General features: G+C 36.6%; 1 protein-coding gene across 4 annotated transcripts in view; it reads left to right on the top strand.

The window, feature by feature from the left end:
• The window catches only part of QKI (QKI, KH domain containing RNA binding), a 547,679-nt gene extending 531,300 nt beyond the window's left edge, over positions 1-16,379 (top strand). For 2 of the 4 annotated variants that reach the window (XM_033937413.1, XM_033937412.1), the window contains exons 7-8: positions 6,912-6,986; positions 13,262-16,379. In XM_033937413.1, the coding sequence (XP_033793304.1) occupies positions 6,912-6,986; positions 13,262-13,278 (92 nt within the window). In that variant the 3' untranslated portion in view covers positions 13,279-16,379. The other 2 variants (XM_033937415.1, XM_033937414.1) reach the window with 1 other exon arrangement.
• Positions 16,380-17,245: the final 866 nt, after the last annotated feature.

The raw sequence follows: 17,245 nt of genomic DNA, 5'->3' as shown, positions 1-17,245 counted from the left end.
TCCCATGTTGGTTTCAAACTACAGGCCTATATCTTTAATTAATGTGGATGGTAAAATTCTGGCTAAAGTTTGGCTCTGAGATTAGCGAAGGCTCTCCCTTATATGATTGGAATGCATCAAACGGGATTTGTTGCTCAAAAACATTCTGCAAATAACACCAGATTGGCACTTCATATGCTAAATTTAGCAAGAACAATAGACGAGCCAGCCTTCTCTGTTTCTTTGGATGTGGAGAAGGCCTTGTTGATCGACTAGAATGGACTTTTATGTACCAAGCAATGGATTGGATTGGAATAGGATCTGGATTTATTCAAATGATTCAAACCTTGTACAGTTCCCCTTCTGCCAGATTATATATTAATAACTAGTTTTTTAGCCCGTTACATTAGCAGGTGCTAGAATAGATGTGTAGACTTAGGCATTTCTTTCTTTCTGTGTCTCTCCCTGCCCGCTGTCTGTCTTTCTGTCTCTCCCCCCCCCCCCCTGTCCAGCAGCACCCCTTCCCTGCTCCACCTGTCCAGCAGTAGCCCTTCTCTCGTATTTTTACCTCTCACCCCACCCCCGTCCAGTAGTATCCCTTCTCCTTTCCCTGCTCCCTATCCAGCATCCGCTAGGCCGGGCAGCCTCGGGGCTTTCTGTCTTTCTCAGGCAAGATATCCAATCGCAGCTCTCCTTCCTTTTACCTCCAGCTCCTTCCTTTGTGTGTACCTGGCAGTGGTGCCTTGACCCCTAGAGGCCTGGACATTTGCTGTTCGTCAAGGTGCAGGCTGGCTGAGGTGTGATAGGGGGGAAGCCATTGCCGCATATGCACATGAAGACGGAGGCCGATGGAGAAACCGCTGCAGGCTCCTACTGTGCATGTGGCGACACAGATCACGAAGCACAGCCACAACTGCGCACGCATGCTAAGGGTTTTATTATAGCAGATACATTCTCAGAGCGCTTTTGTCTGAAAAGGGGAGTTAAACAAGGATGTCCCTTATCTTCTTTCCTTTTTTATACTGTTTTGGAACCCTTGTTGGCCATTCGGCAGGCAAAGGAGATACAGGGAATTCCATATGCAAGTCAAGATTATAAAGTCTCGGTTTATGCAGATGATATTTTGCTTCATTTGAAAAATCCTGAATCAACCATCCCTCATTTACTGTAATTGATTGATCGTTTTGGAAAATTTTCTGAATGTAAGATAAATTGGAGTAAATCGGAGGTTCTTCTATTGAATATACATTGTGTAAAAGGTTTATTTGACCCATTCCCATTCCTTTGGAAGGAAGAGGGAATAAAATATTTGGGTATAATGATTCAAAAAACTCTGGAAGACACAATGACAGTAAATGAAAAATCCTTATTATTGAAAGTCAAAGAAATGTGTGAGCATTGGAATCCATTACATGTTTCTTGGTGGTGTGTACAAACCATCAAAATGATGATCTCGCCTATAGTTTGTTTCCAGTTTATTTTCAGAGTTCTTTTTATTTAAAAAACTAAATGGGATTCTTATAAAATTCCTTTGGCTTGGTAAAACGTCTAGAATAGCGTTAGTATCTCTGCAAAAATCTCAAATCGGCAGAAGGAGTAAATTTTCCAAATTTTTACAGGTATTATCTTGCATCAGGGTATGTATTAGATCCTTCCTGAACTCATGGAGAATCTGCCAGATTGGCTGATACTAGAAAGTCATCTTTTGGCCCCATTACATCTTAGCTATATTCTGATTATCAAGCTTCCTAGAATATACAAAGACAGTATGATTCTTCATTCCACCTGGACTACATTAAAATTTATAAATACCTTAACTCCTATTCCAATACAACAATCTACATGTCAATCCCTATGGTTAAACTCCAAGATACAAATCGGTGAGTCTAAAATCCTCTGGAAACATTGGTTGCAGGCAGGCATACGTACTCTTCTAGAAGATGTACAGTGGTGCCTCACACAACGAACTTAATTCGTTCCAGGAGCAAGTTTGTTATGCGAAAAGTTCGTTGTGTGAAACGCGTTTTCCCATAAGAATACATGTAAAACAAAATAATTCGTTCTGCAGCCCTGTTTTCCCATAAGAATACATGTAAAACAAAATAATTCGTTCTGCAGCCCTACATTTCCCTCCCTCCACCTCACCTTATATGCAGAGTTTGCCAGCTTTCTTTTTCACCCAGCCGCACGCTTTCAAAAAGCTGTGCACGCGCAGCTGCTGGAGTTGATCAATGTTCTCCTCTCCTGCAACTTCCGGTTTCCGGTTGCGTCAGAGGAGAAGATTGAACAACAGAGCATGCGCGCATGTGCTGCTCTTTGAAAGTGTGTGGCTGGCCGAAAAAGAAAGCCGGAAAACTCGGCATCTAAGGTAAGGTGGAGGGAGATGATGGAACACTGCATTCAGACAGGAGGGTGCTGCTGTTCCCGGCTCACATTAGGAAGCGGCGAGAGTAGTTCCGCCCCCCCCCCCCCCCCGGGCCCCTCGGGCGACTTCGTTGTGTGAAACGAAGTTCGTTATAGGGAGCAAGACAAAAAGTTCGTTATACGCAGCGTTCGCTGTGCGAGGCGTCCGTTATGCGAGGCACCACTGTATTTTTAAATGGGAAAATGGTTAATTTATTACAATTGCAACAATCATTTGGCATATCAAAGTCTCAAGGATATAAATGGTTGCAGTTGAAACAGCAAGCAAAAAACAAAAGGAATTGACCCCCAAAATATCCACAAAGAAGAAAATCCAGAGAAAACCAAAAAAACTCTGGAGTGACGATGTTCCTAAATGGACTTTCAAATAAAGTCCATTGAGGAACATCGTCACTCCACAGAGTTTTTTTGGTTTTCTCTGCAATTGAAACAGGCCATTCAGAAAGGGTTCCCTGACTGGCGCAACTTAAAAAATCAGTACTGCTTGCCAGGTCTATGTTTCCAGACAGATTTTCAAGGGCATCGGGCCGCTAAGTGGTACAAATTAATATCTGAATATTTGGTGAAAAACCTAAAACGAGCTTAAAAGACATTTGGAGCATAGAAACAAAGCAGCGTATTTGTGCTATGCATTGGCCACAGATTTGGACTTGAAGAATGAGATGTATAGGGTCAGCATCTATGAGACAAGCTTGTATGTTTTTTTATTATTATATAGAATTTTAGGACCCCAGTTAGTTTACAAAAGTTAGATAATTCAAAGTCTAATAGATGCTGGCACTGTCATCTTGAAATAGGGACTTTGGATCATTTGTTTTATTGTCCCTTGATACTCAATTTATGGAAATCAATATGGTTCTTGGTGTCTCTATGCCATTATCCTATGACATGGTCCTATTTGGGACATTGTTGAAATCTAAGAGTCCAATAGACGCTCATAAAAGTAGACTTCTTCTGATTATGACTGAGGTGGCCATGCAATTGATAACCAGAAACTGGAAGAACTGGGATAGACTATATTTTTCTCTTTGGTGGGAAACACTCTGTTTGTATTACAGGTATGAAAGAATGAATGCAGAACAATTGGGAAATAATAAAAAGTTTAAAGAAATATGGGGTCCATTAAAGGCATTTGTTAAACAAGACTGATTAATTGGTTAATCTTTATTTCCTACACACATCCAGAGAGGGGGGGAGAGTAATGTACTTTGTTTAATATTTGTTCGAATATAAGTGCAGTTATATGTTTTATCTGACTGTATATTTGTTTGCACTTTGTATAAGTTCTGAAAATTAATAAAGATTTACAAAAAATATATATATGCCAATTGTAGTCACATGGTTCTTCGGTTTTCAAGAGAGTTTTGCAAAGAGGGTTTAAAGCAGGGGTCTCAAAGCCCTCCTTGAGGGCTGCAATCCAGTCGGGTTTTCAGGATTTCCCCAATCAATATGCATGAGATCTATTTGCATGCACTGCTTTCATCTCATGCATATTCATTGGGGAAATCCTGAAAATCCGACTGGATTGCAGCCCTCAAGGAGGGACTTTGAAATCCCTGGTTTACAGTGAGAAAAAATTATATAGAAGAAATATATCTTAGAAAAATTGTCAGTCACTGTAAAAATCAGCCCCATCTCTTTCAACAGATGGACTGCAGCTTCTTATGAATTAGTGGGTCATATGAAAACTCAAAATGTTAGAGCCATAAAGGGCTTCTGAACTTCAGGAAAGCAAAAAAATCTTCTCTTCCCATAAATCCAGTCACTCCCTTCAAAACATATGTATTCTAATGTATGCTGAACTAGATTCATTCTGGTTAACTGAAGATGGAAATAACCGTATGTTAACTTAAAGACCAAACTATATGCTAAACTTGACTATATCTAACATTACTGTACAAATGTAAATTCATAATTTGTCTATGCTTTATATCAGGGGTGTCAAAGTCCCTCCTCGAGGGCCGCAATCCAGTCAGGTTTTCAGGATTTCCCCAATGAATATGCATGAGATGAAAGCAGTGCATGCAAATAGATCTCATGCATATTGATTGGGGAAATCCTGAAAACCCGACTGGATTGCAGCCCTCGAGGAGGGAGGGGCTTTGACAACTCTGCTTTATATGTATGTCAACCTTGTTATCCTTTCTGAGCTAGTTGGGGAGGACGAGATATAAAACTAAATAAATAAAATAGTTGAATCCGTAGCTTAATTAAGGTTGGCCATTCATAGTTTCAGAGTTCATACTTTCACATAGCAATTTATGAAAGGGACTCAGATTGACAGTAGATTAGTTTACAGTTTAGAATCTACTGTCCCCCTACCCCCATCCAATCTACTTTCCAGGTTGATTTACTGGGTTGTTGTTTTTTTTGTAAGTGTAAAATTAGAACAGGCTTTTAGCCACCCCCAAAAAATGTGTTGGTATCCTCTTGTTGGCAGTACTTTTTCGTTCTTTTCTCCCTTTTTTGCATTGAAACAGCGCTAGTGAGTCCCAGCTGTGAAGGGTTCATAGAGAATGGCGTGAAAGACAAAGGCGCGCACCGCTCAAAATTACTGTTTTTAGGGGCTCCGACGGGGGGTTTTGTTGGGGAACCCCCCCACTTTACTTAATAGACACTACGCCGGTGTTATGGGGGGTTTGGGGGGTTGTAACCCTCCACATTTTACTGTAAACTTAACTTTTTCCCTAAAAACAGGGAAAAAGTGAATTTTTCAGTAAAATGTGGGGGATTACAACCCCCCACAACATGGCGCGATGTCTATTAAGTAAAGTGGGGGGGTTCCCCCCCCCCACGCTCCCCCGTCGGAGCCCTAAAAACATTAATTTTGAGCAGCGCGCGCCTCCGCACTGCGCTCAATTGTCTGGGCGCACCTTTGTCCTGGCGCGCTTTTGACCTGACACCGCTGTGAAGTCTTGCTGTCCTGCCTGTCCTTGGAAAAAAATCAAATTGACACCTAAAAGAGGTGTTCTCTGTGGACACCAGAATACACGTCCTCACATACCCTGCTACTTTCCTATATTGGTTCTTTCCTAAACTTGGCTATTTAATTACTAATCTTGGCTATTTAATTACTGACGTGAGACAGGAGGTCATGATCATATACAGTAATGCCTCTCTAGATCTTCCAGATCATTTCTGTGCTAGAGCCCCAAACTTATATCCTACTGTTCATGGAGAACATTTGCTACAGTTTAGTAGCTTGGTTGCTTATTCTGAAAAATAAGTAGCAACTTAAAAAGTAAGCCAAACAATTTAATTAGATAGCTATTTATGTTGGCCAAATAAATAGTAGGTATAATCAAGAAAATGCTTGCTAATCTTGTATTTTACTTTTGACAGCTACCAATTTTTAGTAGCTTTTAGCACTACTAATTCATCTAAAAATATCTATTTGCTGGTTTATTCTGCCAATCTGGAAATTAGATAATTTTAGAAAATATAAATCTAATCCAACTTTGTTTTGGGGAAGGGGGCATGACCCTGGCATCAACCCTTTTGAAAATGGTTTGATCCAGTAAGGGTCAGGTCATTTTTAATAGAATCAATTTGTTGGGGGGGGGGGGAACTAGACACTGTCACTTATTTATTTTTGTTTTGTTTCTCCCTATATGTTGCTCCCTCTAAGAAATTAAACATATTTTATAAAGTAATGAGGTCACTTAGTACTTGAGTTGTTCAACTTTTCTTTGTTTATTAATTTTTAATTCCCTTCCTTTTATCTCTAGGTATGGCTTTCCCAACGAAAGGCTAAGAATACAAGAACGGTCTTAACTGAACCCTCATCAAATATGAATTTTAATAAATGCTTAGTTTCAAATGCATAGAAAAATAAACCAGCTTAGCCTAGCAGTCAGTGACTTACTTGCACTTTTTATTTTGCACATAGACATAAAACAAGACTAATTCAATTAAAGACTGGATTTAGCCTGTATTATGACAGAGTAGAAGTTGGGTGTGTAGTAGTATACTGACTGCTAAGTGTTTTTCTACAATTTGCTTTACTAATCACCTAATTCATTGCAGTTCATAATCTTTGACATACAACTTAAAACCACAGTCTGTAAGCTTGAAAAAAAATGCTTTCTAAGACATAGAAAGTGGAAGCGGTCTTAATAGTCATGATTTGTCAGTATTAAAACAACAAATAAAGGCATTATTTAAACTAGTGCTGTAGTAAGCAAAGCACTCAATGAATATGTGGCTAGTAAAGCTTAACTTTGCTTAAGTCTAACAAATTTTATCAGATACTCTATTTTGTGATCTTTATAGAATGGGTCAAACAGGTTAAGGTCAGAAGGCATGAAATGAATGCAATATTATTCTGCAGAGGTATACTCCTTATACTAAGAATTGAAACTACTGTGCCTTAACTTGTTGCTTTGTTTGAAATATATTTTGTAGTGAGTAATCATGTTAAATCCAGTTTTGATAAACCTGCTGTTAATGTTGTTTTGTGCTTGTGAATGAGCTTTCTAACTTTATTTTGGAAATTGCAATTTAACTAGGTGCGGTGGCTACTAAAGTTCGAAGGCACGATATGCGTGTCCATCCTTACCAAAGGATTGTGACCGCAGACCGAGGTTAGTTTAGTTCTGAAGTTCTCATTTTAAGAAATCAACTGTAATAACCTTTGCAACACCAGAGTTGTGTAGCTTAATTTTTTTTTTTTTTTACCTTTTTCCACTCCACATTTTGGAGGGTGTTTATTAATGTTTTATTTTTACATTTTATTTCCTTTGAATTTTAAACCATTTCTATTGAGAAATTTCACTGGACATATTTTGAATTAATCTACATTATAATACATGATGTAAACTATGTAAACTATATGTAGTTAGTTTGTGTCCCATTTTATCCAGATGTTAAATGTTTTTCTTAATGAAGATGAGTCTGAGCAGTTGTTTTCCACTATGATTTTCTAGAATGTACTGTTTTAATTAACTGGAAAAAATGCCAGTTTGGTGTTGCAAAGTGAAATGGATGGATGTGTACTGAGAGATTAGTAAAGGAATAAAGGACTCATGCTTGATTCTGGAGAAAATTGAAGATTTGGTTTCCTCTGTTCAATGTAACTGTTGGAGCCACTAGAATAATTATTTTTTAAATATGCACTTTTAAAAGATGTAGAATTCTGCAGTAAGGAGACTGCAATGTTTAAATCAAGTTTATTATAATTTGTTTCAGTTGGCAAATATCAAAGTTTTTATTTTTAGTATTAGATTATATCAGCCAAATATGTTCTTTGAGTTCTCTTAGCTGCTAAAGAATGATGTTCAAGGGCAGAATGCCTTTTGAAATTATGTGCATGAGATGATGCCAGTTGCAGCATCTCTGACTAACCATCTACTAGGAAAAAAAGTCTTCATTTTTCTCCTGGCTATCAACTGTTGTGTGCCACCTATATGTTCTCTTGGACCTTTGAACAATCTACTTGAGCTTATTACACAATGATATTTTTGGTTTACTGATATTGGGTCAGTCTTTCTAAGGTGAGATTGCATATTTTTGATTTTTTTTCATAGAATATATATTTTAAAGATTGCCTTTTTCTGCTTTTATTTTTTAAACTATTATAACACTTAAAATTTTAATATATCTGTCGGAACTTGCAGACACATGATTTATTTTAACTTAACATTTTGTTAACATAAGGACATAAGCATCGCCTCTACTGGGTCAAACCACAGGTCCATCATGCCCAGCAGTCCACTCCCGCGGCGGGCCCCCCAGGTCAAATGACCTGTAAGTCATCTATTACTCTAAGGCATTCCATATTGCATAGTACCCCTCTATTTGTACCCCTCAATCCCCTTTTCCTTCAGGAACCTGTCCAGTCCCATTTTGAATCCCACAATCCCCCTTTGTTCTACCACTTCCTCTGGAAGCGCATTCCAGATGTCCACCACCCTCTGAGTGAAGAAGAACTTCCTGACATTTGTTCTGAATCTGTCTCCCTTCAACTTTTCCGAATGCCCTCTAGTTTTTGTTTCCCCGGCCAGTCTGAAGAATCTGTCCCTCTCTACTTTCTCTATACCCTTCATAATCTTGTAAGTTTCTATCATAACCCCTCTAAGTCTCCGCTTTTCTAGGGAGAAGAGCCCCAGCTTCTCTAATCTCTCAGCATACGAAAGGTTCTCCATGCCCTTTATCATTTTTCTTGCTCTTCTCTGGACCCTCTCAAGTACCACCATATCTTTCTTAAGATACGGCGACCAGTATTGAACGCAATACTCCAGATGCGGTCTCACCATCGCCCTATACAGTGGGAGGATAACTTCCTTGCTTCTGGTAGTGATACCCTTTTTGATAATGCCCAGCATTCTGTTCGCCTTTTTCGAGGCCGCAGCACCTCTTTGCAATTTAATTCACTTAAAAGAACAAACAGGAGCATTTATTTAAATTCCTTGTTAATTTGGTTCTGTATGAAAGTAAAAATGTTGCAACTATGTCCCAAAAATGCCATTAGAATCGGCCATCCAAAAACATGGAGGAACTAGAGTAATCAAATCGTAAACACTATGGGCTCATTTTACTAAGGTGTGCTAGCGTTTTTAGCGTGCGCTAAAGATTAGCGCATGCAAACCACGCACTAAATGAAAAATACTAACGCAAGCTCTATGGAGGCGTTGGCGTCTAGCGCGCGCTAAAACCGCTAGTGCACCTTAGTAAAAGGAGCCCTATATATCCTCTGGCATTAAACACTGAATATAAATGACATTAAGTTCTACCTAAATCTCACTTACAAGGAGGAAAAAAGGCCCCAGAAGTTACAAAGAGAATGCTTCTGTGGCTATGAAGGGAAGAGCTGTATACACTAGCTCCCCTACAAACTTCTATCACTGGCCAAAAAGACCTCCTTATAACCTAACTTTAGTATATCACTGTCACATAGCCTTTAAAACACAAAACTATAATAATAAGAAATGCATAAGAGAAGCATCTGAACAATGTCTTGCAGATCAGTGAAATGGAAGAGACGATGTTCTTAATCCGACTGAAGCTTGCCTTGGCCAGAAAATCAGTGCTTTCCACCAACGTAAAGCTTGCTGTTGACAACAGTGGCCATCATTTCACAATCTTATAATTGCTGCTTCAGGGCTCTCATGGCTACTCTTGTCCTTCTGGGTATACTCTGGAGGTCTAGATTTAGGTTGAACTTAATATGGTAATTATACTCAGCGTTTAATGCTGGAGGATATATTGTGTTTATGATTATAATCGGCCATACATTTTTCATGTTCTCATGAAACTACACCTATAGAAACTAATCTGGTTTAATCCAGTGCAAACAATTACTCTTTATTTGATTAATAAAACTTTCTGTTTTCATTCTGAAGTAATATTCTCTTGCTTTTTTATATTTAGTTTTCTTGTATATTCCTGCATTAAACCCTAAATCAGTGGTTCCCAACCCTATCCTGGAGGACCACCAGCCAGTCAGGTTTTCAGGATGGCCCCAATGAATATGCATGGAGGAGATTTGCATGCCTTTCATCTCCATTATATGCAAATCTCTCTCATGCATATTCATTAGGGTTATCCCAAAAACCCGACTGGCTGGTGGTCCTCCAGGACAGGGTTGGGAACCACTGACCTAAATGAAATGATAATTTTGAAGACAAATGGGTGCTTTCTAAGGTTATTTTGTTATATAAGAGCAATAAATCATTTGCTCCCTTAAGTTTGAAAAGGATTCCAACATTAGCACTCCACAATTGGCCACCGTGAGAACGGGCTACTGGGCTTGATGGACCATTGGTCTGACCCAGTAAGGCTATTCTTATGTTCTTATATTCTAACATTTCTACAGAAAGCTGATGGTTTTCAATAAATTATTTAAGTGACTTGGTCAAATGCAATACAAAAATTTTGTAGTACTGTGGAAATTTAAATTGTTCCTGGTGAATATAGCCCCCGATAGTGCCTTCACGCCACATTCTCTGAACAGTACTGTAGTAAATAAGCAAAAAAGAGGAAAACTCCCTTTCTCATGCAAGTTTTAAACCCCCAAGCCACTTTTTAACTACAAGGGAATAAAATTTGTTTACTAGATTATTCAGCTTGATATCAGAGAGTCAGATAGAAATGTTATTTTTGACAAATATGCCAGTTAGAGTAGAAAGTCTCTAGCAATGCTTTTTGTTTAATAAAACACTGAAGGTGAGCCATTTTATTCATAGGAGTCAAGTTAAAAAAAAACAAAACAAAACTGCTCATGTCATCATTTAGGATTTTAAGTTTTATTGGCCCTAAATTTAGTTGAATTTACAGCTTAATGTAAAAGCTGAAGAATTTGCCTGAAAATACTATCTAAATTTAGTCCTTCAATTTATTTGCTTAGATTTAGAAAACCAAGGGTGTGATTTGTTATGGTCCACCCTCCCTCCCCCTCTAAGGCAGAATGAGAGAAAAGTCTTAAGTAAATTAGGCATCAAGTTAGGTGATTAATACTGAAATCATCATAGGCTGAAACAGTTCCCTAAATTTAGCTACTCAGTCCTATTTAATTTTCAAAGGGGCCAGATTAGAAATTTAACTCCTGAGACCTCTGAAAATTGACCTTGTAGGGCAGTAATTTGGGGCATAGTTGTCAGAAAGGACTAAATTATTCTGTTCAGTCAGCAATCTTATGTTCTCTTGCAAATCAAAATAAGAGATACAAACATTTAGCCCCCCCCCCCCCCAATGAATATATATGTGTACACAGATTGTTGGGAGTGGTTGTTTTTTTTCTTGTTTTACTGTTTTTTAGAAAGCATGGAATACTATCAAACACAATGTCAGTAATCCAAAATGTAAGTTTTTCATTGTGGAATATTTATACTTATGTTTTATACATCTCTCAACTATAGATTTTCTTATTAAGGTCTAAGGGAAAGTTTTAAACTGGTTCTTTTAAATTATTTTACTGTACTGCTGTGTTCACATTTTATGTTTTATATTCTTTATGTAGTTTTAGAGATTGTAAACAAGCTTGTAAAGCAAGCAAAATTAAATTCCCAGAAATATAAATACAGTACTACCTTTTATAATAAGTATTAAAAGGGGTAAAGGGTTGACAAGTACAATATTCCACAGTACTAAGAATAAGACCCAGCTGTATTATACAAAACTGAATTGACTCTTATAACAGACTGACTGAATTGTAATCAACTGTAAATGATGTTAAACAGTTAATAAACCTGTGTGTGCTGTAGAAGGCCAGAGACTTGGCAGAGGATATAAAAATAGGTGTACTGTTATCTAAAAAGATAGCTGTCTTAACACACCAAATATTTATCATGGCTGTGACTTTTTACTTAGGGTGTGTTTACTATTTAAAAAAATCTAGCATAATTGTTTGCCTTTCAGTACAACAAAGTCCAGATCAAGAATGATTTTAAATTATTTTTCAAATGTAACTGAGTTTTTCTTTTTTCCATTTTGGAAAGTCTTGGGTTAATTCCAAATAGGCATATAAATTCTTCATGTTTTTACCCCCGTCTGTGCACACACACTTTTTAATGTGTGAAGATGATCAGGCCATGATATGTTGCTTATACAGATGATGCTATCTATTGACATTACACCTACTAGAATTCATTCAAAGAAATGGCACAAATCTGATTTGCACTGAATCTACTTTTCTTGCTCTCATTTCCTCTGCCATAGTCACAATGGCAACAGTACAAAAAAAACTATATAAAACCTCAGAATTTAGTAGTTATAGTTAAGCTGTTGAATGAGTCTTAAAAAAAAAGTTAAATACTACTGTTAAGTGGACCAAGTTTGATGAAAGGAGAATGTGAAAGAATAGAGAACAAACTACTCAAGAACATTGGGAATGATAACGTTCCACTTGAGAATTTTTGTTTTACTGTAATCTTTATTTTTATTTTTTAAAAGGAAATAGTATTTACAGGTGGCTTCTATAAAATATAAAAATATAAAGCAGGAATGTATATGAAATGTCAGATTTTATTGAATTTGCAGAATATTAGCTTTGAAATTGAACAAACAAATTGTTTGTAGTTAAAAATGCCTTATTAGCATCAGAAACTTCCTCTATTTTTTGGATGTACTTCAAGCTTTTACATATAGAATTTAAAGTGTCAGGACTTTTACAGTGTTTACATGCAATTGCATTTTATAATTGTCCTATATGTGTAAAATAGTATTTTCAAATGGAAACTGCAAGCTAAAGTGGCTTGGCTTTTATCTTGGTTCCCATGATGATGCCTATTCTACTAGACCACAGTTTAGTGTTCTGTATCATGAGGCCTTGAAATTCCATGTCTGTAAATAGAATAATTGAAAAGCAATAAAAATTTTATTGAACAAAAGAACCTTGCTTGGGCCACAGTTCTATGTTAAACCATTTTCAAAAGTTCAAAATTCTTTAAATTCATTTCTTTTAATAACCAGTTATTAATAATCACATCCATCATTAATAGTTGCTTTAATGCTTGCACTTGGAGGAATACTAATGCTTAATAGCAGTCAGATACTGATCCTGTGCACTGACTGTTGCGTAATTTTATGCTGAATTCCAATACCTATTCATTGTTTTTTCTTTTCCAGTTTCTTCCATCGACTGCTACTAACCATTAGTTGTTAGTTGTATATTTTTCTATTTTTCTTGTTAACCAGTTTTGTGGGAGCGGGCTCTCCTTCACATATTCAAATCATGATGCAAGATTGTCATGATTTTATTGCATTCTGTAGATGGTGTCAGTATGTCAGAATAAAACATGCTTTTTTTTTATTATGATTTTTTTTGTTCATGTTGTCATTAAGCTGTCACTAGCTGAAACTAATCTCCTCTATCTTTTCTTTCTTTTTTTTTTGTTTCTTTCTTTTGTTTCTAACCACCCAGCCGCCACCGGCAACTAACATATGACCTTCTGACCTCTGAACTCTTCACCCAATGATGACCTGACCATGCCTGCCTGCTGATCAGTTAACTGGTAATCGCCTTTGCTTGCCTGTCTTCAGTGCAGCGAGCTGAGGCATTTGTCCGTTCGTCTTACCATCTAACAAAAAAATAATAATAATCAAAACAACAAAGAAACAAGTTGTCCTCCGACTCAGCTTTTTTCTCTGGTTGGGTGAAAGTGGTTCTAGAATCTGCACTGAATAGTAGTAAAGCAATAAGGTCCAATTCATCCCTCAGCACTGGTCAATCCCACATGAAACGAATGGTAAGAAGCCCTCACCTGAGAGATGGGGAGGAGACAGCCCCTTACCTGCCTGATGACAGAGGCAGTTACTGTGAGAGACTTCTAGGAAACCTGTTTCTTCTCATAGTGAAGTCAAAAGCTCTCTCTGAATGTACTGTTGTGAAGATGCATCATGCATGAACCTTAGGTCAGAGATGTCAGAGTGAAGGGATTCTGAAAAAAACCCGCAAATTTGACTACTTTTTAAAATCACTACAATGCCTCTGAAAGGGTCGAAGAAACAGCCTACTACTTACATAGCCAAATTTTATCTTTCAAAATCTTGTGTGAAGAGTGTTTTGGAAATTCTTTTTATAACTTCATGTAAAGAAGAAATTGAAACACTATTTTAAAAGAATGCATATAAATCTGAGATACCTTAATCAATTTGTCAAGTCTCCTTAGCAATTATCTGAGAACAAGGTACATGCATTATGTGTCTCATTACTGGGCAAACTGTTCAAATACTTTTATAAAATCTCCCTGTACAGAAAAATTACATTAAGGATGTAAAAGCCATGCTTGCCTATTTGCTGTATAATTGTAATGAAATTGTAGATAAAAGTGTAGTGCATTGAAACAAAATAAACAAAAAAGTAGATACTTTTACAATACAAGGGTGCTGGTGCAGAAAAATATATTTTTGGAAATGTAGCATTTTATACTTTCAAGTGTTATACAAGAAAAGAACAAAGAAACCCTTTATTTCATTAAGTGATTTTTTTCTGGTGGTTGTCAAGAATCAAAAGACCAAAAGAGCCTTTTTTGTCTTTTTTTATTTTTTAAGTATTGGAATAAGTCTAAAGAAAAGAAAGTGCCTTATTTTCTTCATGATCATTTTGTCAATTGTCTCTTCTGAAGCTGTTCTTTCTTCAAATAGCAAGTTATTATATGCCACTCAGTCACCTAATACAGTGTGTGAAGAGAAGCTGTGAGGGAAGATAGACGAGTTGACCCAGTAACCTGATCTTTGCCATATAACTCAAATGCAAGTTTGCCAAATCTTATACTGTGAAATTTTTAATTGACTTTTATATCGAATACTAGCCCTTGGGTCAGTTTTATACCCCTTTGATTTTAAACCATGGCTAACAGATTTACCAGCCTTAATTAAAGCTTCATAAAAACCAAAGGGTTCTGAGGGGCTGACCAGGTATCATTGAACACTGGAATATCAAATGACATTTTCACAACATTGTGGCTTTACTTAATTTAGCTGACCAAGAAAGTATTTTTGTTGGGTTCAAATAATGTATATGGAAATGCAGTATTTCTAATATTCTAACAAACATTTTCTTACTAAATCATTTGTCATTAGTCACAATATTTCCAAGAAGGATCCCCCAGTTCTGATGGACACCTAATCCTAGTGTCATACAATGTTCAGGAAATACTGTTTACCAGTTTTCACATAGAGAATCTGAACAACTTACTGCCTGTTTGCCAAAAAAAGGCAGAGGCTTATATTTGCTGCTTAAATCTTTTAAGAAACACTTTAAATTGTCCAAGAAATCAGACAGATAAAATGGCTAAAATATGCACACACTTTTCATAGAGTTTTCTTTTAACACTGATCAAGTATGTAGCTCTTATAGCCACTCAGTCTGTATTTTGGCAAAGATCAGGTGGCAGTTCTTTCTCATTGTTGTCAACTTTTTCCTCTTACAAATTTCAAAACTTCCATTTTGTAGATCATCAGTAAGCTTAGATGACTTACGTTTCATTTGCTGTCAAAGGGCATCATCTTCCATCTTGTCTCACTTTGAAACAATTATCAATTTATTTACTATGCAACTGACATTCATCTTTTTATATTCAGCTAGCTTTTGTTTATCGAACCACCAGCCTTGTCTTCCTGTAAAACATACAGTTGCTTTCATGTATACTTTTGTGCTGTGCCATTTTTTTTGGGGGGGGAAGGGGGGTTAAACCTTTTATTTGAGTGAATAAACTAGCAACACTCAAATATTTGAGGAAAGGTATACTAAAATACCAGTATTTGATCCAGTTTCATCTCAGCTATGATAAACCTGGAAATGTTAGACTTGTATCAAAGGTCTTTTTTGGGGGAGGAAGGTTTAAGTAAATATAAGAAATCAATGTGTGAGATGTTAAAGTAATGTTATTGAACAAAATGAAAAGTTTTATTATAAAAAAAATTGGGTCAATTTAAAGCATGACTTTTGAAATCTCTGAATGCCTTGGTTCTCAGTATTATCATTTTTTGAGTTTTTTCTTTATTACAATATGTAGTTTTAAGACTTTTCCTAACAGTATTATGATTTGTTTTTTTTTTTAAAGAGGGGTAGATGGGAGTGTTGCTTGTATGTAGCCGTACAGCTGACATGCATTTGTCTATTCTTTATAATCTTAGTAGTTTCATGCTATGTATGTACCATAACCAACCTATTGCCTATGAGAACATGTAAGATAATGTATTTACAGCCATTGTTACAAGTTTATAATGTATTTTTCTATCTTGTTTTATATGTATGTTATATAACATTCAAAGGAATTTTTTTCCTGATTGAAAGAGGATACAAAAATGCAAAACCCACAATTTTTGATAATTGAGAATTGCCAATTGTTTTGCAGTACTTTATTATATTGGGAGTGATGTCTGTCTTGGGCTTTTTAGTTAGCTACTGAATGACTTCATTAGACATATTTGGGTTTTAGTTGGGTTGTTACATGGCTTGCATTTTAATTCTTTGGTTCTTTGCTGTTTCTATTAACCCATAGCATTATTTTAATAAATGTTATAATACCAACCTACTAACTATGGACTGTGTCTGTTTATTAACCATTACATGTTTAAAAACAAAGAAAGATAGAAGAATGTAAAGTCTTGAGTTACTAGACTAACATGAAGGTCGTGACCACAGTTAACCTAATGTGACTTGTGTATATATTTGTTGGCTGGCATTCTGCACACTCTTTGTTTGATTGTCTTTGATCATTCTGGCCTTTTACCTTGGGCTTAGCTGCCAGTAGAAATGGGAACAAAGTAATATTTTTTTATATTTTTTTGTACAATTTTACCACTTTCCTTTCAGCAACTACAGTACTAATTTCACTTTTTCCTTGTTTCATTTTCCTTCTCTAAAATAATCACTGTCAGCTCACGGCAAAAGGGCAATGTGCTCTTGTATGTCACTGCAAAAATGTGATGATATGCCTACAGAAACCAGTTTGATTGTCTTTTGAAACATGTTAGGTTATAGTAATTTGTGTTAGATGTTCAAAACACTTGATTTCTCTACAGCATTTAACACTTTTCTTGTGACTCTAACAAGCTTAATTTTAGCTAAATTGTACTCTTGTCTTGGAGCTTCAGTCTAGAAAACTTACACTAAGAAATGTATGAGTTAGTATAATTGGCAATTTTCTTGCCCTTACTGTTCATATTAAACCTTTTTCCATAACCCATGACATCACCAACGGAACGTGCAGATAAGTTGAAATAGTATTTCCTTAGCAACAGCAGCAAATGAATCCAGAGACCAATGGGATAGCACACATCTACCAGCAGGTGGAGATAGAGAAACTGATTAACAGGTGGTCCTATTGGCTGGCACTCCTCCTGTATCTTCAGTATGCTCTATCTCCCAGCAGGTGATGGTCGCTATTCAACTAGCTCC

Source organism: Geotrypetes seraphini, chromosome 3 (genome assembly GCF_902459505.1).
Source record: "Geotrypetes seraphini chromosome 3, aGeoSer1.1, whole genome shotgun sequence".
NCBI classification, from domain to species: domain Eukaryota; kingdom Metazoa; phylum Chordata; class Amphibia; order Gymnophiona; family Dermophiidae; genus Geotrypetes; species Geotrypetes seraphini.
The sequence above is the reverse complement of the archived record's forward strand: the minus strand, read 5'-3'. Positions and strand labels throughout refer to the sequence as shown.